Source organism: Pongo abelii, chromosome 18 (assembly GCF_028885655.2).
Source record: "Pongo abelii isolate AG06213 chromosome 18, NHGRI_mPonAbe1-v2.0_pri, whole genome shotgun sequence".
Classification (NCBI taxonomy): Eukaryota; Metazoa; Chordata; class Mammalia; order Primates; family Hominidae; genus Pongo; species Pongo abelii.
This window is the reverse complement of record NC_072003.2, coordinates 24,223,096-24,244,259: the sequence shown is the minus strand read 5'-3', so window position 1 is coordinate 24,244,259 and position 21,164 is coordinate 24,223,096. Positions and strand designations below refer to the sequence as shown.

The 21,164-nt window shown below is 50.0% G+C and overlaps 1 protein-coding gene across 1 annotated transcript in view; it reads left to right on the top strand.

Annotated features, from left to right (window-relative positions):
- Positions 1-1,054: 1,054 nt before the first annotated feature.
- Positions 1,055-21,164, top strand: part of LOC129050720 (uncharacterized) — a 154,466-nt gene continuing 134,356 nt past the window's right edge. Inside the window, 8 exon segments of the mRNA XM_054533625.1 lie at positions 1,055-1,204; positions 4,853-4,906; positions 6,231-6,391; positions 9,656-9,726; positions 12,328-12,493; positions 12,572-12,706; positions 13,966-14,146; positions 19,629-19,768. Of these exon segments, the coding sequence (XP_054389600.1) occupies positions 1,138-1,204; positions 4,853-4,906; positions 6,231-6,391; positions 9,656-9,726; positions 12,328-12,493; positions 12,572-12,706; positions 13,966-14,146; positions 19,629-19,768 (975 nt within the window). The 5' untranslated portion in view covers positions 1,055-1,137.

Below are 21,164 nucleotides of genomic sequence, written 5' to 3'. Positions count from 1 at the left end.
GCTTTTCCTAACCTGAGTACTGGGAAAGACAAATTCAATGTCAGACTACACAACTAGGCAGTAGTGATGGTTGTACAATGTCATGAGTGGACACGACGCCACTCAACCAAATACTTTAAAGTGGTTAAAATGGGCCGGGTGCCATGGCTCATGCCTATAATTTTAGCACTTTGGGAGGCTGAGGTGGGTGAATCGCTCGAGCCCAGGAGTTTGAGACCAGCCTGGGTAACATAGTGAAACTCCGTCTCTACAAAAAATACAAGAATTAGGTGGGCGTGGTGGCACAGTGCCTGTAGTCCCAGCTACTTGGGAGGCTGAGGCAAGAGGATTGCTTGAGTCCGGGAGGTGGAGGCTGCAGTGAGCCACGACCACACCACTGTACTCCAGCCTTGGTGATAGATTGAGACCCTGTTGTTGTTGTTATTGTCTGTTGAGACGGAATCTAGCTCTGTTGCCCAGGCTGGAGTGCAGTGGCGTGATCTTGGCTCACTGCAACCTCTGCCTCCCGGGTTCAAGTGATTCTTGATTCTTGATTCTTGATTCTGGGATTATAGGCGCTCGCCACCATGCCCAGATAATTTTTAAATTTTTAGTAGAGATGGGGTCTCACTGTGTTGGCCAGGCTGGTCTCAAACTCCTGACCTCGTGATCTGCCCGCCTCGACCTCCCAAAGTGCTGGGATTACAAGCGTGAGCCACCGTGCCCAACTGAGACCCTGTCTTTTAAAATAAATGAAATGGTTAAAATGGTCAATTTTATGTTTTTAAAATATAATTATACTGCAATTAAAAAGCAACAACCACTACACCGTCTTGCCTTCTGCCCTGAGATCTCTGTTTACAAGGCTAGAAGAGTAGTCAAGCTCCTTTTTTTTTCCCTTCTAGGCCTTTTTTCCCCTCATTGGTCAGGAGCCCCCTCCCCTCCTCTCTGTCGGGTGGGGTGCTAATAACTTTATTGGAGGTTTCTGATTGGCTGGATCTCTGTTCTGAATGCCCACCCACCTCCCCTTCTACCCTCCTCGGCTGGGAGAGTGGGTTAAAGCTGAGCCCTCCTCTTTGAGGAAAAAGATTCCTTTCAGGACCACGCTGAGCTGCTCTGGAGCCTGAGGCTGGTGGCACGGGGCTGGCCCAGGAAGTGATGCCGACCCCCGTGGGACTCCTCGGTCTGGTTCTGCTCTGGCCGCTGATGGCAGTGACTGCGGAGAGTAAGTAAAACTGCTGCGCATTCCTGGTCCTGTCTGGAGTGAAGCAAGGGGCAGCCCAGATGCACCTGGGACTGCACTTTTGTAGCCAGATGCCTGTTGACCTGCCTTTCCACTACCACCTTTTGTTTTGCTTTTCATGGGGAAGAGGAGGGAGAGGTGACAGGTGAATCCTCATCTCTCACTCACATGCTCCACTAGCATCCTCTGGAAACTCAGACAAGGCAGGGGTTGGGGAGCTGCAGAGACCAGATCTGAAGCCCTGAGTGAGAAAATGCTGCCTTCTGGACCCACTGAGCTTGAGCCCAGGAGGTCGAGGCTGCAGTGAGCCGAGATCACACCACTGCACTCCAACCTGGGCGACAGAGTGAGACCTTGTCTCAGCAACCAAAAAAAGCAAGTAATCTTAATTTTCCTAGTACCCACACATACAAATTTTTAAAAAGGCAGGTGAAATTAATAACATTTTGCTTAACCCAATATATCCAATATATAATTAGAAAATGTAATCAATAGGAAGTATTAATGAGATTTATTTCCCATTCAACATTCAATGTGTATTTTATACTTACGACATATTTCATTTCAGATGCTAAATTTTCATTGCAAATACTTGATCTGTCTAGAGTTCTTAAAACATAGAGATGAGAAAGTAGGTTTAGTTACTGTGCTAAGTTGTTTCAAACATATTTGAAACTTCTCTTTCTTTAAAAAATATTTTTTGTAGAGGCGGGGTTTTACCATATTGCCCAGGCTCGTCTCAAACTCAAGTGATCCTCCCAAAGTGCTGGGATTACAGGCATGAGCAACTGCACCCTGCTGAAAGTCTTCTAATAAGTGAATTGAGTATTGGTTTTTTGTTTAATTAAAATTAAATGAAAAGTTTCTCTGTAACCAGTAACATTTCAGATGCTTCATAGCCACATACTGGACAGCACAGGCCAGATTGTGGGGTCTTCTATTTGTTGTAAATGATGTAATTGTTCTGATATTTGGACTTTTTTTCAGCATATAACACTGCCTGGCATGCTATAGGTACTTGGTAAATTGTGTTGGTTTCGTGAAAGAATGCACACTGATCAGAACTGACAGCTGAGAAAGCTGAAATGGGACTTGATTTCATTTGCTGGCTAGAGATGACACTCATTTCAGTCCAATTTCAGATCTCTTCCTAGAAGTGAGTAGGATCTGATTGAAGAATTTATTACTTCCAGTGTGCAGCGTTTTCCCATCCTTGGTTAATCTGTTATGAATTTATCATGACATGAACTTGATTTTTCTGAAATTTAAAAAATATTTTAAATGTGTTTAAGCGTTCAGGAAATGGAAGGGGTACAGGCTTAATTCAAGCGCAATGCTCTCAGAGCTCAGCTCACTTCTGCAGGTCATGGTGGATGGAGGCTGGTGGGCCAGGCTGCTTTGTAGCCTAGCTGAGCAGGAAAGCAGATGTAGGGATTGTCTGTTGAGCAAACAAGCAGGATGCTGGGCTTGTGCACAGTCGAGAACGTAATGATTATGCACACATATGTTTAATTTGGCGCCCAGTGTCCAAGTGATCAAAGAGTTGAAGGAAAGTTGGAAGGGAAATTGATTGGGTTGAATGTCTTTGAAATGTGGTTTTATCTGTTGATATTCTACTTGAATGCTAAGAGGGTTTTGTTAGATGTGCCAAAATATTTAGGGGAGAAAAACCCTGCCAGATATCCTACCATGTCCTATTGTTTTAAGGGGTGTAAACAAAATAGTATATAATGCACCCTGCCCCCACCCCTCCCCATTTTGGGGAAATGATTTGTTTTTCTTTTTCTTTTTCTTTTTTTTTTTTTTTTTGAGACAAGGTCTTACTCTGCTACCCAGGCTGGAGTACAGTGGTGCGATCTCGGCTCACTGCAATCTCCACCTGTCGGCTCAAGCAATTCTCCTACCTCCCACGAGTAGCTGGGACCACAGGTGTGCACCACCACGCCCGGCTAATTTTTGTATTTTTTATAGAAAGGGGGTTTCGCCATACTGGCCAGGCTGGTCTCGAACTCCTGAGCTCAAGTCATCTACCCACCTCAGCTTCCCAAAGTACTGGGATTACAGGCATGAGCCACTGCACCCAGGCACAGTGTGTTTTTTGAGGGATTAAACAGGTCAGCAAGTGTAGCAATGACCAGTCGAGGTGCAGCAGGGTGGTTTTGAGGATGGAAGTGGTATTATTGAAATGCCATCCTATGGAAATGGCTGCAGATGAATGTCTGCTTAATGCACCAGAGGGCACGAGTGATGCCTTGGAAAGATCCTGCAAGTGGCTGGCAGGAAGGGGAAACAAGGCTTGAAAGTAGGTGGCAGTGGAAGGGCTGGGTGGCTGGAGGGAGGGAGGGAGGGGTGCTGGCCTTCCCAGGGAGGGAGCTCCGGGAATCCCTGGCAGTTTCCTTAGCAGCCTGAGCTGGGGGCCGAGGGGCCACCTCACCACATCTGCTCATGCCCTGGTTGTCCTCTGCCCCTTTGATGGTGGGAGAAGGGAGACACTCAACAGGGAGCGGCACCAGCTCCTGCTATTTCCTGCAGCAGCCTCTCGGTCTTGCTGGTGTTCCATTCATTACTCATTTGCTCACTTACTCTCTGATTCATTCAGGATGAGGGTATGGCTGGGGACTCTGCAGCCAGAGTGCCTGGGTTCAAATCCTGAGTGTCTACCGTTAACCAGCTGTGTGCACCTGGGCAAGTCACTTGGATGGATAGGAGACAGGAGAGGGTGGGTGGGTGGGTGGATGGATAGGAGGGAGAGTGGGTGAGTGGGTGGATGGATGGATAACAGCGGGGAGTGGGTGGGTGGGTGGATGGATGGATAGGAGGGGGAGAGGGTGAGTGGGTAGATGGATAGGAGGGGGAATGGGTGAGTAGGTGGATGGATGGATAGGAGAGGGTAGTGGGTGGGTGGATGGATGGATTGGGGGGTTAGGGGGTGGATGGATGGATTGGGGGGTTAGGGGGTGGATGGATGGATAGGAGGTGGGAGTGATGGGTGAATGGATGGATAGGAGGGGGGCTGGGGGTGGGTGGATGGATGGATAGGAGGGGGAGTGGGTGAATGGATGCGTAGGAGGGGGCTTGGGGGTGGGTGTATGGGAGGGGTGTGGGCAGTGGGTAGATAGATGGATAGGAGAGGGGAGCGGGTGGGTGGATGGATAGGAGGGGAATTGGGGGTGGGTGGATAGGAGTGGGGGTGGGGGTGGTTGGATGGATGGATGGATGGATAGGAGCAGGGAGCAGGTGGGTGGAAGGATGGGAGTGGGGATGGGTAGATGGATTGATGGATGGGAGGAATGGAGACCTGCATTTGTTGATGGAATTGGCAGAGCTTGCTGACATATTGGACTCAGGTAGTGATGAGGGATGTGGAAGCACGAATGATTGGCAGCTTGAACTATCAGGGATGATGGTGCCAGTACCCAAGATGGACAAGAGCAAATTGGACAAAGGGTAGGGCAATCACTTCCAGTCTTTGTGGCTCTCCCTCCCCTGAGGACATTTTGCAAAGTCTGGGGAGAGCTGGCATTATCATTTCTCATCTTCTTCCTGGAGTAAGGTCAGTGGCCCATAGCGTGGGGCTATCGTATGCCTCTTTCTGGCCTCACCCTGGTTCCATCTGATTTGCGATTTCAGAAATTCCAGATTCGCAGGTGGGGCAGGCGGCCTCCTGCATGACTGCGTGCACAGGTGAGTGATTCTCTCAGGACGCCTGATCACACCTCTGGTGACCAGGAGCCTGAGCCCAGTACAGGGCCCGATGGTGGTGAAGCTGTAAGATGGGATTAGAGACAGCCCCAGAGGGCCCTGGCTATGCTCCCAAAGATACCAGTTGGGAGGACCAAGGCCAGTTCTGCAAAGGTCACCTACAGAGTTAGAGAAACGAATAGCAAGCTCAGAGTAAAATGCCTTAAGCCATCCCAGCCCCCAAGGCTTCCTCCTCATACCTGTGGGCCCCAGGTGGAATAAATGTCTTTGGCCAGGTGATACCATTTGCATTTTGGAGGGGAGCAGATGAAAGAGCCTTGGGAACAAATTCTTTGGAAAGAGAGAAGGATCTTAGGAATATGAGGTGTGGTTCTGTCTCAAGGAAATTGACGTGAAAATGTCAGTTCAATCACAAGCCATGGGGAGGGGTGAGATGTTATAATTAGGTTTCATGCTTGATTCCCTGGCCTCAATAGAAGGTTAGAGACTTGGCTCGATAATTATAGACCTCTCTGTTCCCTAAATTGGCTCTTCCCCAGAGCAGTTACTCTCCTCACCCCCAGATTCCCCAAGGCTGGCCAGCTTTACAGCTTTGTCTTCTATAAAGATCAGAATAACAACACACCCTACCCGCCCCACCCCCCCACCCCACTGCCAGCCCCACTTGATATCCATCAAGGTGATAGGTGAGTAGTCAGACTCCCAAGGGTGGAATCCCAGCTGGGGATTGCCTAAGTTAGTTAACCTCTCTGAGCCTCAGTTTCTTCCTCTGTAAAATGGAGAAAAAAAGAGTACTCACCTCAAAGTTGGTTATGAAGCTTAACTGAGTTACTGTAGATGAATGCTTCTCAACTGGGGTGATTGTGGCCCTCCCTCCCCTGGGGACATTTTGCAAAGTCTGGGGATATTTTTGGTTGTCACAACTGGGCTGTGTTACTGGCATCTTGTGGGTAAAGGTCAGGGATGCTGCTAAATTTCCTGACAACACACAGGACAGCCCTCACAAACAGAATTCTCTGGCCCCAACTATTAATAGCACCCAGGCAGAGAAACCTTGATATTAGAAGAAGGCCTGGCCCATGATGACACTGGCTAGCACTTATTGAGCACTTACTGTTATTATCTTTATTTTCTTTTTCACCCTTATGAGGGTATGCAGCTACCCAACCTTTCCCCAAGCTGGGGACAGGCAGCTCAGCGCCCAGATGGGGAGAGAGAGGTGTGAGCAAGGATGCCTGGAGGTGGAGTTGGGATCCCAGAGGGCTGCAGGTTCAAGGTGACATTGCTCTCTCTCTCTGCCCTCCAGGGTCAGCTGGGCCCCACCTCCCTGTGGGCACCAGATACACCTATCACTTTTCCACCAACACCAGCACCAGCCTGCAGGACATCCCGGTGGAGGGGAGTGGTCTTGGCTTCCAAGGCTTGGCTGTCCTTGATGTGCTTGGCCCCTGCCAGATGGCTTTATGGGTGAGTGTCTTTGGGTAACCGGGAGATCACGTTGATGCTGGGAAGGACTAGGAGGAAGCCACAGCCCCTCATCTCCAATTTCCAATTTGCTTAATCAACAGAGGAGCTTTCTGAGGAATCTTATATTTGGCAAGTGAGGACGACCCTTGAGAGGAATGTGGGAAAATGGTGCAATTTTGGTTGTAAGAGGTGCCACAGAGGGCCCAATGGAGGAATAGCAGAGGTTAAGGAAGGAATATTTTTAGGGCAGGTTGGGGGAGTTCCTTGGAGTGAGAAGAGCCATAGAACGGAGACATACTGTGCCCTAGGGGTGGACTGAGAGCCTAGGTCTCAGTCTGCAAGTCCAAGGGTGTGTGCAAAGTCAAACCAAGTCAAGCCTTTGGACAAAGGAATAGACTGAGTGGAAGTCTATTCCCAGGAAGGCCTGCCCTGTGGACACTGGCCTTGCAGTGCCTGGGTCCACAGGCTCAGGTTATAGGCAAACACTAAGGGTCAGTGGTGTTAGTCCTGGGTTAAGGCAGAATTATGAGCTAGGCCCACTTGGTGGTTGCAGATTTCTTTTCATTGAGATTTTCTGGAAACTCCTCAATGTTCTTGCAAGCAGAAGTGCTTGCTCATTTGCCTCTGTCCCATTTCTGATAACCCTCATATTTTTCCTGGATAAACCCTCTCAACCCACATAAAAGGCCTTTTAGTTTCTGTTGGAGTCTCATCTCATATTGGGATGCATTTTTGTACTGGCTGGAGCACTTGCTAACAAGAGTTTCTCAAAACTGTTTTGTTGTATTTTCATGTAGACCACAGGATGAGGTCTTTCATGGAGTGGCCCTGAGGTGCCTCTGAATTCTTAAAGTGTCCAATATGTCAGAGCTGTTGCTTTATTAGTCTTCGTCATCCTTTCACACCCTTCAAAACACTTGTGGTTGTTTTTATCTGCAGGGTCAGTTTTCATAAAGCAAATTGTGTTCTGTTGCAGTTTTATTTATTTGTTTGCTTTAAGCACTTAAGAAAAGCTGCCAATGTCAAATGTTGGCTAGGATATAAAGAACTGGTGTATTTCAAAGATTCTAGGTGAAAATGGAAATTTTCTCACCCCTTGGGAGGTTAATTAATATATTTTTAGAGAAAAAAGTGTAAATATCACAAGTCTTCAGAACAAGGAATTTTCATAAACCAAACACCTATGTAGTGATCACCAGAGCCTCCTTCATACTTCCTCTTGGTCACTTCTCCCAAGGGTACAACTTTTTTTTTTTTGAGATGGAATCTCACTCTGTCGTCCAGGCTGGAGTTGCAATAGCACAATCTCAGCTCACTGGAACCTCCGCCTCCCCAGTTTAAGCAATTCTCCTGCGTGAGCCTCCTGAGTAGCTGAGATTACTGGTGGTGCGTGGTGTGCTCCATCACGCCTGGCTAATTTTTGTACTTTTAGTAGAGGTGGGATTTTACCATGTTGGCCAGGCTGGACTTGAACTCCTGACTTCAAGTGATTTGCCCACCTCGGCCTACCAAAGTGGTGGGATTACAGGCATGAACCACTGTGCCCAGCCTGCCTTTTTCATTTCTACCACCATAGATGAGTTTTGCCTGTCTTTCAACTTCTCTCTAATGGAATTGTACAGGATGTTTTCCTTTGTGTCTGGTTTATTTTTATTTTTATTTTTTTACTGTGATTAAAATATAATATGGAATACACCATTTCAACCATCTTAAGTTTATAATTCAGTGGCATTAAGTACTTTCACATCGTTGCACAACCATCACCACCCTCCATCTCTAGAACTTTTTCATCATCCTAAACAGAAGCTCTGTGTACATTGAATAGTAACTTCCAATTCCCACCCTGCAGACTCTGGTCACCTCTCTTCTGCTTTCTGTCTCTATGAACTTGCTGTTTTTAGGTACCTTATATAAGTGGAGTCACATAGGCTGGGCACAGTGGCTCAAGCCTGTAATCCCAGCACATTCGGAGGCCGAGGCGGGCGGATCACCTGAGGTCTGGAGTTCGAGACCAGCCTGACCAACATGGAGAAACCCTGTCTCTACTAAATATACAAAATTAGCCAGGCGTGGTAGTGCATGCCTGTAATCCCAGCTACTCAGGAGGCTGAGGCAGGAGAATGGCTTGAATCCGGGAGGTGGAGGTTGCTGTGAGCCGAGATCGCGCCATTGCACTTCAGCCCGGGCAAGAAGAGCGAAACTCCGTCTCAAAAAAAATAAATAAATAAAAATAAGTGGCGTCACATAATATGTGACCTTTTGTGTCTGGCTTCTTTCACTTAACATTTTCAAGTTTCCTCTCTATTGTAGGATGTAGCAGAACTTCGTCCTTTAAAAAATTATTTTTTATTTATTTTAAAAAATGGAGATGGTGTTCCACCATGTTAGCCAGGCTGGTCTCAAAGTCCTGACCTCAAGTGATCCGCCTGCCTTGCCCTCCCAAAGTGCTGGGATTACAGGTGTGAGCCACCGTGCCCGGCCATAATCTATCAAAATTTTTTTTGTTTTTTTTTTTTTGGAGTGCAGTGGCGTGATTTTGGCTCACTGCACCCACCACCTCCCCAGCTCAAGTGATTCTCCTGCCTTGGCCTCCTGAGTTGTTGGGATTACAGGTGCCCGCCACCACACCCAGCTAATTTTTGTATTTTTAGTAGAGATGGCATTTCGCCATGTTGGCCAGTCTGGTCTCAAACTCCTGACCCCAAGTGATCCACCTGCCTCAGCCTCCCGAAGTGCTGGGATTACAGGTGTGAGCCACCGTGACTGGCTCTATTAAATTTAAACAGTGAAATCAGTTATTTTAGGGAGGATATTTTCCATTTTTAGAAAGTCCGCCTTCTTTTGCAACCCCCGCCGCCCCCCCCCACCCTCCACTCACCCTGCCACACACACCCCATGGTGACACTGGGATATCCCAAGTCTTCATCATGGGCAAAGCCTTTGTCTGCTCTACGATGTAGCGTATTCCTGTTGGTACTGCATAGTCCTATGAATCCCTCAACCAAACTTCCAGTGTCTTTTTGGGCAAAATGAGAACTTTCCAGACATTTAGCAGGGAGCTGTAGGTACTTGACTATTTCAGTGAGACATTCAGCCTTCACCACCCAGGCTTTGTACCTGGTCAAGGGAGGGGTCTCTCTGCCTTGCCCCCAACATGGATTCATGTATCCTGCTGGGCCCTAGAACTGCTTTGTGGGTGGGATGCTGGCGAGGTCCTGGGGTATCCCAGGAGAGGTCACCAACTCACGGTGCTTTGTGCTTCAGCTGCAAGACTTCCAGGTGACATCCATCCTGGGGGCCAAGGTGGAGCTTCTGAAGGAGTCGGAGAGCCTGAGGTAAGACACTTGGCCATGGGGCTGGGACCTGCTCACGATGGGGCTGGAGGTGTGAGTCCTCTGCTGTCTTTCAAGAGCTGTCGGGCTCTGGGTGCACTGAATTAGATTAGGACAATTGGTTAGGGTGACCTCTCTGTAGCAAAGAGATGCCATCTTGGACTGAAGTTCAAAGAAGTTTCTATATTTGTTTTGACCTCGTCTAGCACCGATGAAGACCACTGGGGGGCTGCCTTCATGTAGAAGCCTTGGGTGACTCCAGATAGCCGCAGGTGCTCTTCTCTTACCTGGTGGGAGGAACTCATCCCGTAGTTCTGCCTGTCACCCCCAGCATGTCCAGATTTCACATCTGCCGATCACCCCTTGGGCATCGTTGTTGAGTGTGTTCTGGAAGACTCCAGCTAATGGGACTGTCGGGGCCATGGAGGTCTGCCTTTTCCCCTCCCCCACTCTGCCGAGACCCCATCCTCTCCCACCCCAAGCTAAGACCCTCTTTTGTGACCCAGCCAAGCCTGGGATTCTCCCTGTGGCTTGTTTCCCAGGCCTCCCTGACAGCGGCCTCGGTGGCCTCAAAGCTCAGAGCGACCGCCAGCCTGAAGACAACCCCTTCTCTGCAGATTCCTCTTCCATTTTTATTGCAAATTCATTTGTTAAGAAATAAAGCCTTTGTCTAGGGATACCAGGATGGGGGATGCTGCTGAGAGACAGACAGATCCTCACTGAAAGGCAAGGGGAGGGTCTCCTCCAAGGGGACTATTGTCCCCCAGCTCCTCATCAGAAATGCTAAGTCGGTGGGGCCAGGGGTTGTCACTTCCTGGAGGCCAGACTGACAATTGCTATTCTGGGAGTGGTGGGCACCATTAGCATTACTCTCCATCAAGGTCTGAGACCCAAGGGACTGCCTTAGGAAGACCCCCAGGCTTTAGTTGGAGCTGGAGAGTGACTGCTGCCCCCCTGGAAGGTAGAAGTGGTGACATATCTGTTCCCCAGGGTTTTGTCTTGCTAGCCTGTAGGGTCTGGGGACTTGGCGGTTTCCCCTTCGTCTTGAAGGATCTCTGCCTTCCAACTCCACGCAGGGAAGGAGGACTTCATCACCTCTCACTTCCTACCTTCCCCATCCCTTCACTCTGCAGATACCAGACCCAGGCACCTTTCTGCCAGGGGAAGGGCAGGCGGGAGGAGCACTGGGCTGAATTCTGGTGCCAGCTCCTTCCCTGACTTGCTGTGTAATATCCCCCAAGAAGGCCCCCGTCTCGGGACTTCATTTCCTTGTCTCAACAATAACAGTCTCAAGTCACTCCCAGTTCAGGGTTTCTGCAGCCTGTGACTCCAGAGCCAGCCTGCTTGGGTTCAAATCCCAGCTGGAGCCCCGAGCAAGACGCTGCATTGCTCTGAGCCTGTTTCCTCATCTGGAATGTGGGTGGAGGGATGATAATTACCTCCCTGGTGGGATCTGTAGGGAGGGAAAGACTCCCTCTACCTTCCTGGGTTCAATAGCTGTGTCTAGAAATAAACTGACATTAGGAGAAGAGGTAGATAGATTTTTTTATACACACAGGGGCATCGTGGAATGAAAGAGTGAAGGCTCCCCAGAGTGGTGAGACTTGGGAGCTTATACACCATTTTCATGGGGAAAGGGGAGGAGGGAGGGAGGCAAGTTAGAGGGGAGTAGATGGTTTCTAGGAAAGAGGAAGGGACCCTTGGAAGAAGAGAAAGGAGATGTGCTAGTGTGGGATAAAGTTTGTCTGGGTGTGGTGTCGACTTGCACCATCCTCTCTTAGGATGAGAGCTGCTCTCCCCAGGTGGATGAAACTCCCTGGAGGGCATTGATGACAATTACGTTCCTTTTGGAGGATCTGTCTTTAGGCAGAAGAGGGGAGTTCAGAGAAAGCCTCTCCCCATATTTGCTGTTTCTCAACAAATAACAGTCTGGTTCAAAATAGACAAGAGGCTGGGGTGTGGTGGCTTACGCCTGTAATCCCAGTGCTTTGGAGGCTGAGGCTGGAGGATTGCTTGAGCCCAGGAGTTTGAGATCAGCCTGGGCAATGTAGCAGGAATCTATCTCTACAAAAAGTTTAAAAATTAGCTGGGCATGGTGGCCGCATGTCTGTGGTCCCAGCCACTCAGGAGGCTGAGGCAGAAGGATCATTTCAGCCTACAGGGTTGAGGCTGCAGTGAGCTATGATCGCACCACCGTACTCCAGCCTGGGCAACAGAGTGAGACTGGTCCACAAAAAAGCCAATATTCCCAAGTGGCATATTTTGGGGTGGCACATCCAGAACGCCTTCAGCTCCTTGGGATTAAGTGAGGCGTTTTGGAATGCAGGCAGCTCTTGTCATCCTTTTATTCTTTGACACTTGTCTCACACACCTGTCCATTTGTCCCAGGAGTGAAAAGGCTGGGGTGGCTCAGAGCAGAGTTGGCTGCCCCATAGCCCAGCTGCAGAGGGAAGAAAGGCTATCTGGTGGGGGGATGTGGGGTTCCCTGGGAGCTTCCCATGGGGGCTGGCCTGCAAGAAGGCAGGGATGCTGTGGCCTCTGGCAGTCTGCAAGTGGCCTGGGGCACTGGAGGGTCCCGCTTGACCCCTGTCCACCCTCCTGCAGTGCCGTCCTGGGCCGTAACCCACTCCGCTTCATCCTGCACTCTGGGCGTGTGGCCCACCTGTGTCCCCATCCCACTGAGCCACGCTGGGTGCTGAACGTGAAGCGTGCTGTGCTGAGCCTCCTGCAGGGCCACCCAGGGGCCCACAGCCCCAAGACCCTTGATGAGGTGAGGCCAGGAGACGGGAGGGGGGTGGGGGGTAGAGGTGGCCAGAAGGCTGACCTGTCCCCCACCCTGTCTGCCCAGGTGGACATCCTGGGCCGATGTCCCACCACATACCAGCGCCATGGGGACTGGCTACACAAGACAAAGGACCTGGCACGGTGCTCCCTGCGCAGGGGACGCTCATCGCTGCATTCTCAGGCTCTGCCTGGAGTGGCTGTAAGTGCTGGACTGGGCTGGGCTGGGCCTAGCCCCTGACTGCTATTCTCCCAGACCCTCCTCCTCTTCTTCCGCTTCCTCCTCCTCCTCCCTTTTCCTCCTCCCTCCTCCTCCCTTTTCCTCCTCCCTCCTCCTCCTTTTCCTCCTCCCTCCTCCTCCCTTTTCCTCTTCCTCCCTCCTCCCTCCTCAGCGCTTCCTTTCCTCTCCTCCAATTCCTTCTCTTCTTGGTCCTTCTTCCTTTACCTCCTCTCCTCCCTTCCCCTTCCCCTTCCCCTCCCTTCTCCTCTGTCCTTCAAGAAATTTTATTTTCTGTATGTATGTATGTATGTATGTATCTGTTTCCTTAGAGACAGAGTCCCACTCTGTCACCCAGGCTGGAGTGCAGTGGTGTGATCAGGGCTCAGTGCAGCCTTCAACTCCTGGCCTCAAGCAATCCTCCCGTCTCAGCCTCTTGAGAGTAGCTGGGACTACAGGCACAAGGCACCATTCCTGGTTAATTATTTTTTTTCTGGATTTTTAGTAGAGATGGTGTCTTGCTATGGTGTCCAGGCTGATCTTGAACTCCTGAGCTCAAGTGATCCTCCTGCCTCAGCCTCCCAAGTAGCTGGGACTACAGGCACACGCCACTGTGCCTGGTTAATTTTTTAAAAAATTTTTAGTAGAGATGATGTCTTGCTATGTTGCCCAGGCTGATCTTGAACTTCTGAGCTCAAGCGTTCCTGCCACCTTGGCTTCCCCAAGTGCTGGAACTGCGGGAGTGAGCCACCACGCCCGCCCCTCTGTCCTTTTCCCCAAGCCCTCCTCCCCACCTCTGTCTCCAGCTCCCTGAAGAGGCAAGTGCTTTGTAAATACCAAACATCTGCAGGAGGATGAGAAGTGATCATTGTTCGTGTTGGCTTATTATCAAAAGTCTCAGCATCTGAGAGGTGGAGGTGGGCCTCTGCTGATTCGAATGTTTTCATACTGAGGCTTTATCATTCCTCTCCTGGGGGTCTCTCTCTGCTAGACTTTCTTGTTTCCCCTCGTCCTTGTGATCTCTGGTATGCCTTTGCCTGGGCTGATGTTGCCACAATCCAGGCGAGCCAGGGGTGAGTGACGCTGGGATGCACCCCTCAGGGTCTCCTCCCCAGACTTGCTGAGTGAGGGGTGGGGGTCTACAGCTCTGATGTGTCCCTCGTCCCTCCTCCCCTTGGTCCCAGCTGGGTCCTGTGGATGGCTAGATCCTGGCCTGAGCTGTCTCTTCCCCTCTTGGTCCACAGCCCAGCCTGGCCTCCCGCCTGACCTGCATCCAGAGCTTCCGGGCCGGAGTGCTGAGGGAGGCCTCCTGCACAGAGCTGGACACCGCAGGGCCACTGTCTGCAAAGGCAAGCGCTGTGCAGATGCGGACCCTCTCCTCACTCAGCCTGCTGCATGAGGTGCCCCAAGATCCAGCGGGCACAGGTGACCTCAGCCTTCCCTGGTGGCCGCCCCCTGGCCGTGGTGTGAGGGGGTCTGGCCAGAGGGGCCCAAGCAGGCCCAGGCTCCATTCCTCTGTCCCGGCCTGGACACCTCTGACCTATTTCTGAAAATGGTCATCATCAGGAGAGTTAGCCACTTCTAGAAGGTTCTCCAGGCTCTTTCTGCAGGCTCAGATCAGAAGGCCCTGGCTTGGTTGAGTCCCTTTTCCCTGGGATGTCCTTGGTGAAGATGGAATCTTCTGTTTCTCAATCTTAAATTCAGTGACCCCTCAGTCTGCCCATTTTAGGGGCAAACTGACTCAGGTTTCCTGATTTTCCAGAAAGTTCCTGCTAACACATAGCATTGCCTGGGACTTGGTGCCGTCCTACAATTTTGCACAGAAAGAAACAAGCGAGGCCTGTATCTGGGGGGAGGATTGCTTTTCCATGTTTGGAAACCAGTTGTCTTCCTGAATAATGAAATAAGAATGGTTATTCTTACTGCTGGGACTTTGGAAGGATTTACTGTGGGCCAGTTGCTGTGCTGAGCACTTTATGTGTATTTAATTTAATTTAATTCTCATCAAAACCCCATTAGGAAGGTAGTGTTATTAGTTAAATTTAAATAAAAATTTTGGCCGGATGTAGTGGCTCACGCCTATAATCCCAGCGGTTTGGGAGGCCGAGGTGGGTGGATAACTTGAGGTCAGGAGTTCGAGACCGGCCTGGCCAACATGGAGAAACCCCGTCTCTACTAAAAATGCAAAAAATAGCTGGAAATAGTGGTGGGCACCTGTGATCCCAGCTGCTCGGGAGGCTGAGGCCAGAGAATCATTTGAACCCGAGAGGGGAAGGTTGCAGTGAGCCAAGATCACGCCACTGCCCTTCAGCCGGGGCGACAGAGTAAGACTCCATCTCAATAAATAAATAAATAAATATTTATTTATTTTTTATTTTTTATTTTTTTGGAGACACAGTCTCGTTCTGTTGCCCAGGCTGGAGAGCAGTGGTCTGATCATGGCTCACTGTAGTCTCAACCTCCCCAGGCACACACAGGTGATCCTCCCACCTCAGCCTACCAGATAACTGGGGCTACAGGCGCACAGCACCATGCCTGGCTAATTTATTTTTATTTTTATTTTTTATTTTTTGTAGAGACGGGGTTTCACTACGTTGCCCAGGCTGGTCTCGAACTCCTGGGCTCAAATGATCCTTCCACCTCAGCCTCCCAAAGTGCTGGGATTACAGGTGTGAACTGTTGTGTCCCGCCAATTAAATTTTTCGGATAAGTGACCTGTGGCTCAAAGAGGTCAAATGACTTGTCCAAGGTCACACAGTGAGTGAGAGGCAGGGCTGGGACCTGAACCCCTGCCGTGTGTTCTGCAGCTCTGGCTGGTAATAGTGTTTGCCTTGGAGGGCAGGCTCCCAGCACCCCCTGGGGGAGAACCCACTAGATGGGACCTTGGGATTTCTCCTACTTCGCTCTGTACCATGGGATGCCTTCTAGGATCCCAGCTTGGTCTGCCCTCCCCTCAGCTACAGAAACTAGCTGTGCCTGGGGGCATCCAGGCTTGCCAGGACCCAGTGGTGTCCCACTGAGTTGGATATTTCATTTTTCTTCCTCCTTTTTAACAGCTTTATTAAGAGAGAATTCACATACTATACAATTCACCATTTAAAGTGTACAGTTCAATGGTTTTTAGTATATTTAGAGTTGCACATCCATCATCACCACAATCAACTTTATTATTATTTTATTTTATATTTTGAGATGGAGGCTTGCTTTGTCGCCCAGGCTGGAGTGCAGTGGTATGATCTTGGCTCACTGCAACCTCCTCTCCCAGGTTCACGCAGTGCTCCTGCCTCAGCCTCCAAGTAGCTGGGATTATAGGTGCGCACCACCATGCCTGGCTAATTTTTGTATTTTTAGTAGAGACGAGGTTTCCCCATGTCGGCCAGGCTGGTCTCAAACTCCTGACCTCAGGTGTCCGATCTGCCTGCCTTGGCCTCCCAAAGTGCTGGGATTACAGGCGTGAGCCACCATGCCAGGCCCTTTTATTATTATTATTTTATTTATTATTTTTTGAGATGGAGTCTGGCTCTGTCGCCCAGGCTGGAGTGCGGTAGCGTGATCTCAGCTCACTGCAACCTCCTCCTTCCGGGCTCAAGCAATTCTCCTGCCTCAGCCTCCTGAGTAGCTGGGATTACAGGCATGTGCCACCATGCACAGCTAATTTTGTGTTTTTAGTAGTGATGGGGTTTTACAACCAGAGTGGTCTCGAACTCCTGACTTCACGTGATCCGCCCACCTCGGCCTCCCAAAGTGCTGGGATTACAAACATGAGCCACCGTGCCCAGCCTTCAACTTAATTTAAGAGACAGTCTTGCTCTATCACCCAGGCTGGAATGTAATGGTGCCTTGACCTCCTGGGATCAAGGGATTCCCCCGACGTTAGCCTCCCCAGTACAGCTGTGCGCCACCATGTCTGGCTGTTTTTAAAAATTTTTTTGTAGGAACAGGGTCTTGCTATGTTGCCCAGGCTGGTCTCAAACTCCTGGTTTCAAGTGATCCTCCTGCTGCAGCCTCCCAAAGTGCCGGGATTACAGGTGTGAACCACTGTGCTCCACTTTAATCAACTTTAGAACATTGTCATCACCCTAAAAAGAAACCTTGTGCTCATTAGCCATCATCTTCCCAGACCCTGACAGCCACTCAACTACTTTCTGCCTCTAATTTTCCTGTTCTGGAATTTCATATAAATGGGGTCATAAAGTGTGCCCTTTTGTGTCTAGCTTCTTCACTCAGCACAGTGTTTAAGGTTCATCCATGTTGTGGCATGAATTGGAATTTTTTCTTTTTCATTGCTGAATAATATTCCATTGTACAGAGGAGTTTTTTCATATTTTCACTGTCATTCCCAGGAGGCTTTTGGAGTCGGAACTGGATTCAAGTTCTGACTCTATGTTGTATGACTTGGGCCAATAGCCTCTCTCTGTGCCTCAGTTTTCTTAGCTGTAAATATATGGGTAGGTCACCCCTTACCCCATAGGTTATGGTGAAAGTTACAGAAAATGGTCAGCTGGGCACGGTGGCTCAAACCTCTAATCCCAGCACCTTGGGAGGCCAAAGTGAGCAGATTGCTTGAGCCCAGGAGTTTGAGACCAGTCTGGCAACAAGATGAAACCCCGTCACTGTGAAAAATACAAAAAATTAGCCAGGCATGGTGGTGTGTGTCTGTAATTCCAGCTGCTTGAGAGTCTGAAGTGGGATGATCACCTGAGCCCAGAAGGTCGAGGCTGCAGTGAGCTGTGATCACGTCACTGCACTCCAGCCTGGGCGACAGAGTGAGACCCCTTCTGAAAAAAAAAAAAAAGAAAGAAAGAAAATCGTCATTGCCTTTAGCTAAGCACCTGGCACGTGGCCTCTGTGAGCAGTGGTTCACATCATCCTGACCCCGTTCTTTAGGGCCTGATCCCAAAGGCATACTCAGAAATGAGCCTTTATCCCTCCTTGCAATTCCGCGCTGGGCTCAGATGGCCCTGGCTTGGCCATGTCCTCCTCCCTGGGTTGGAGTCATCTGGTTCCCAACTGTCGTGGGAGAATTCTCCTTAGGTTTGCAGATTCTTGGCAGGTCATCAGGAGTGTGTTTTCATTCATGCTTACCCGAAATGCTTGTCTGAGCACCTATTGTGTGCTAAGCACTGCCAGGGCTCTGGGGACAGGCCTGTGATCATGGTCAACTCCATTCCTGTCACCCTGAGGCTGACACCCTCCTGGGAGGGGGAAACCATTGATGGGGAAAAAACCTAGTCAAGGTGGCTTGAGACTGTGATCCATGTCAGGAAAGAAATTAAACAGCTGCATGACAGCCAGTGACTTAGACAGGAGCGACAAAAGGGCCTCCCTGAGAAAGTAATGAAGGATAAGACAAGGTCAGCTTTGGGAAGATGCAGAAAAGAGCATTCAGGGAGGAAACAGGAAGTGCAAAGGCCCTGGGGCAGGCACGACCTCTGTGTGTCCCAGGCACCTGGGGGGCTAAGGAGAGGTCTGAGGATTCGATGGATGAATGTGTGCACCTGTGTGGAGCCAGACACACTGTGAGGGCGGGTGCCCAGGCCTGCAGGCAGCCAGATAGTGTTGGACAGCATCTAGAAGGCAAATGCCTTTGCTAAGCAGCGTTGAAGCTGAGGGAGGTGTGGACTGTGGATTCGAGGGTAGGTCTTTGGCTGAGGTTTGGGGGTCCGAGTGGGGCTCAGGAAAGGTTAACACCATGGCTGTGTGCAGAACAGAGGGCAGTTTCTGCCATCACCCATCTTTATTAGGAAGCAGTCACAGGACCGAATGCATGAGAGAGATTAATATTTATTGTTTTGACAAGGTGATATGTGACATGGTACAAAAGGACACGGTTAAAATGAGTCCCCCCTCTCCAGAGACTGACTCCATTCCTGGCTTCCAGTAGACTTTTCCAGACAAATTCTGTGTACCTACAGATACATAGGCAACTATGTCTGTTTGGGTGGTCTGGTTGTTTTGTTGTGTTTTGTTTTGTTGTGTTTTGTTTTTTTGAGACAGAGTCTCACTCTTGTCACCCAGGCTGGAGTGCAGTGGAGCGATCTCAGCTCACTGCAACCTTATAGCCTCCCAGGTTCAAGCAATTCTCCTGCCTTGGCCTCCCGTGTAGCTGGGATTACAGGTGCCTGCCACCACGCCCAGCTAAGTTGTGGTATTTTTAATAGAGACAGATTTCACCATGCTGGCCAGGCTGGTCTTGAACTCCTGACCTTGGCCTCCCAAAGTGCTGGGATTACAGCCTCTGTGCCAGGCACAGAGTGGTCTATTTTTATTTTTGCACCATACATTGTTCTGCATCTTGCCTTGGTCACTCGATGGCTTGGAGATCTTTACAAGGCAGGGCGTGTCCTGCTGACTTGTTTCTGTTAAAAGATACACAGGGTTGGCCCGGCGTGGTGGCTCACGCCTGTAATCCCACCACTTTGGGAGGCCGAGGTGGGTGGATCACAAGGTCAGGAGATTGAGACCATTCTGGCTAACATGGTGAAACCCCGTCTCTACTAAAAATACAAAAAAATTAGCCGGGCGTGGTGGCAGGTGCCTGTAGTCCCAGCTACTCGTGAACCCGGGAGGCGGAGCTTGCAGTGAGCCGAGATCGTGCCACTGCACTGCAGCCTGGGCACAGAGTGAGACTCCATTTCAAAAAAAAAAAAGGATACTCAGTGTTCCCTGGTGTGAGTGGGCCACAGTTTGTTTGCCCAGCCCCCGCTGGTGGGTACATAGGTGCTTCCCATCTTAGGCTGTTTGCAATGATGCTGCCATGATTTCCCTTGTAGACACCCCTCTTAACCTGTTGCCTGAAACATGCTGAAGGAAGCACTGGCGGGGGTGGGGGCGACTCCCAGAGGGCTTTCTAGCTCACTCTGGCCTTTCCCCATATGGTCATCCCATCCACCTCTTACCATCTCAGATCCAGATGATAGAGACGATGAAGACATGACCCCAAGCAGCCTGCTGTATGAGTGGGAGGAGCTACCATCCCAGGCCATGGTGGCCACTGCGGCCACATTAGTAAGGAGGCTGTGCCTGGCTCAGACCACTAGCTTGGAGGTAAGTGGCTTCTCCAGCCCCAGGCCAGAGACTTTCTTGGCCCTGAGTCTCTAGGACACCTTCCTCTTCCTGCCCATATCCTGGCCCATCCTCTCAGATATTTAATATCAGGGTTGTCAAGTATGGGTGGGTAGGTTGTGCACTGCACAACTGTGCCTGATTGCAGAAGAAAGGAAATCTAGATGGTGTATGCCAAGCCAGTGCCCCAGTCCAGGTTGGATGTGAGCACAGGGGAAGCCTTTTCTCTTCTGTCTGTCTAGGAGCACACAACAGTCCTGTTGACTCATAGTCTAACCTCCCAGGCCTAGCCACATCTGAGCCTCAGCATTGAGGACTTCCCACAACAAAGTTAGAGACACATGGCCAAGGCCTCCTCTGAAACTCCTGGCTGTTTCAAGTCAAGAGGTGGATGTGGCTTTGAGACTTATGGCCAGTTCGTTCCTTGGTGATCCTCAAGTATCTGAGGCCCTGAGGCTGCGCTGTGATGACGAGATTCTCCTCGCCACTTGTCTTGTTCTGAGAGAGGGCCCTGAACCCACATGTAAGATGGAAAGCACGAGAGAGATGGTTTAGCGTGGCATAGTCCCTGGGGAAGGAAAATGATGTGTCATTGGATTGAAGACTCGTCCAGATAATCTAGAATGATCATATCTCAAGATCCTTAATTTAATTACATCTGCAAAGACCCTTTTTCCAAATAAGGGAAATTTACAAGTCCTAGGGCTTAGGACATGGACATATCTTTTTGGGGGCCTCCATTCAATGCTCTACAATTTTTTTTTTTTTAGACAGGGTCTCATTCTGTTGCCCAGGCTGGAGTATAGTGGTGAAATCATGGCTCACTGAAGCCTTGACCTCCCCAGCTCAAGTGATCCTCCCACCTCTGCCTCCAGAGTACCTAGGACTGCAGGTGCATGCCACCACACCTAATTCTTGTGTTTTTTGTAGAGACGGGGTTTCGCAACGTTGCCCAGGCTGGTCTTGAACTTCTGGACACAAACAATCCTCCCACCTCAGCTTGCTAAGGTGTTGGGATTACAGGAGTGAGCCACTGCGCCCTGCCAAGGCTTTACAGTTTAATTGAGCACTTAGTGTACGCTCATACAATAAGCTCCAGGGCCTCACTTGCGTTATCTAATTTAATCATCTCAGTGAAATTCACATCATTGTGCCCATTTTACACATGAGGAAACTGAAGCTTGAAGAGTTTAGGAAATGTTCTTAAAGCCACACTGCTAGTAAGTGATAGAGCTGGGCTGTTAACCCAGGCAGCCTGGCCCAAAGCCGGGTAACTTCCTTTTCAATGCTGTAAGTAATTTTCAGTGCTGTTAAGTTTCTCACCCTGGGTGCTGTGGACACTGAGGGCTGGGTCATTCTTTGTGGAATGTGTGGGGGA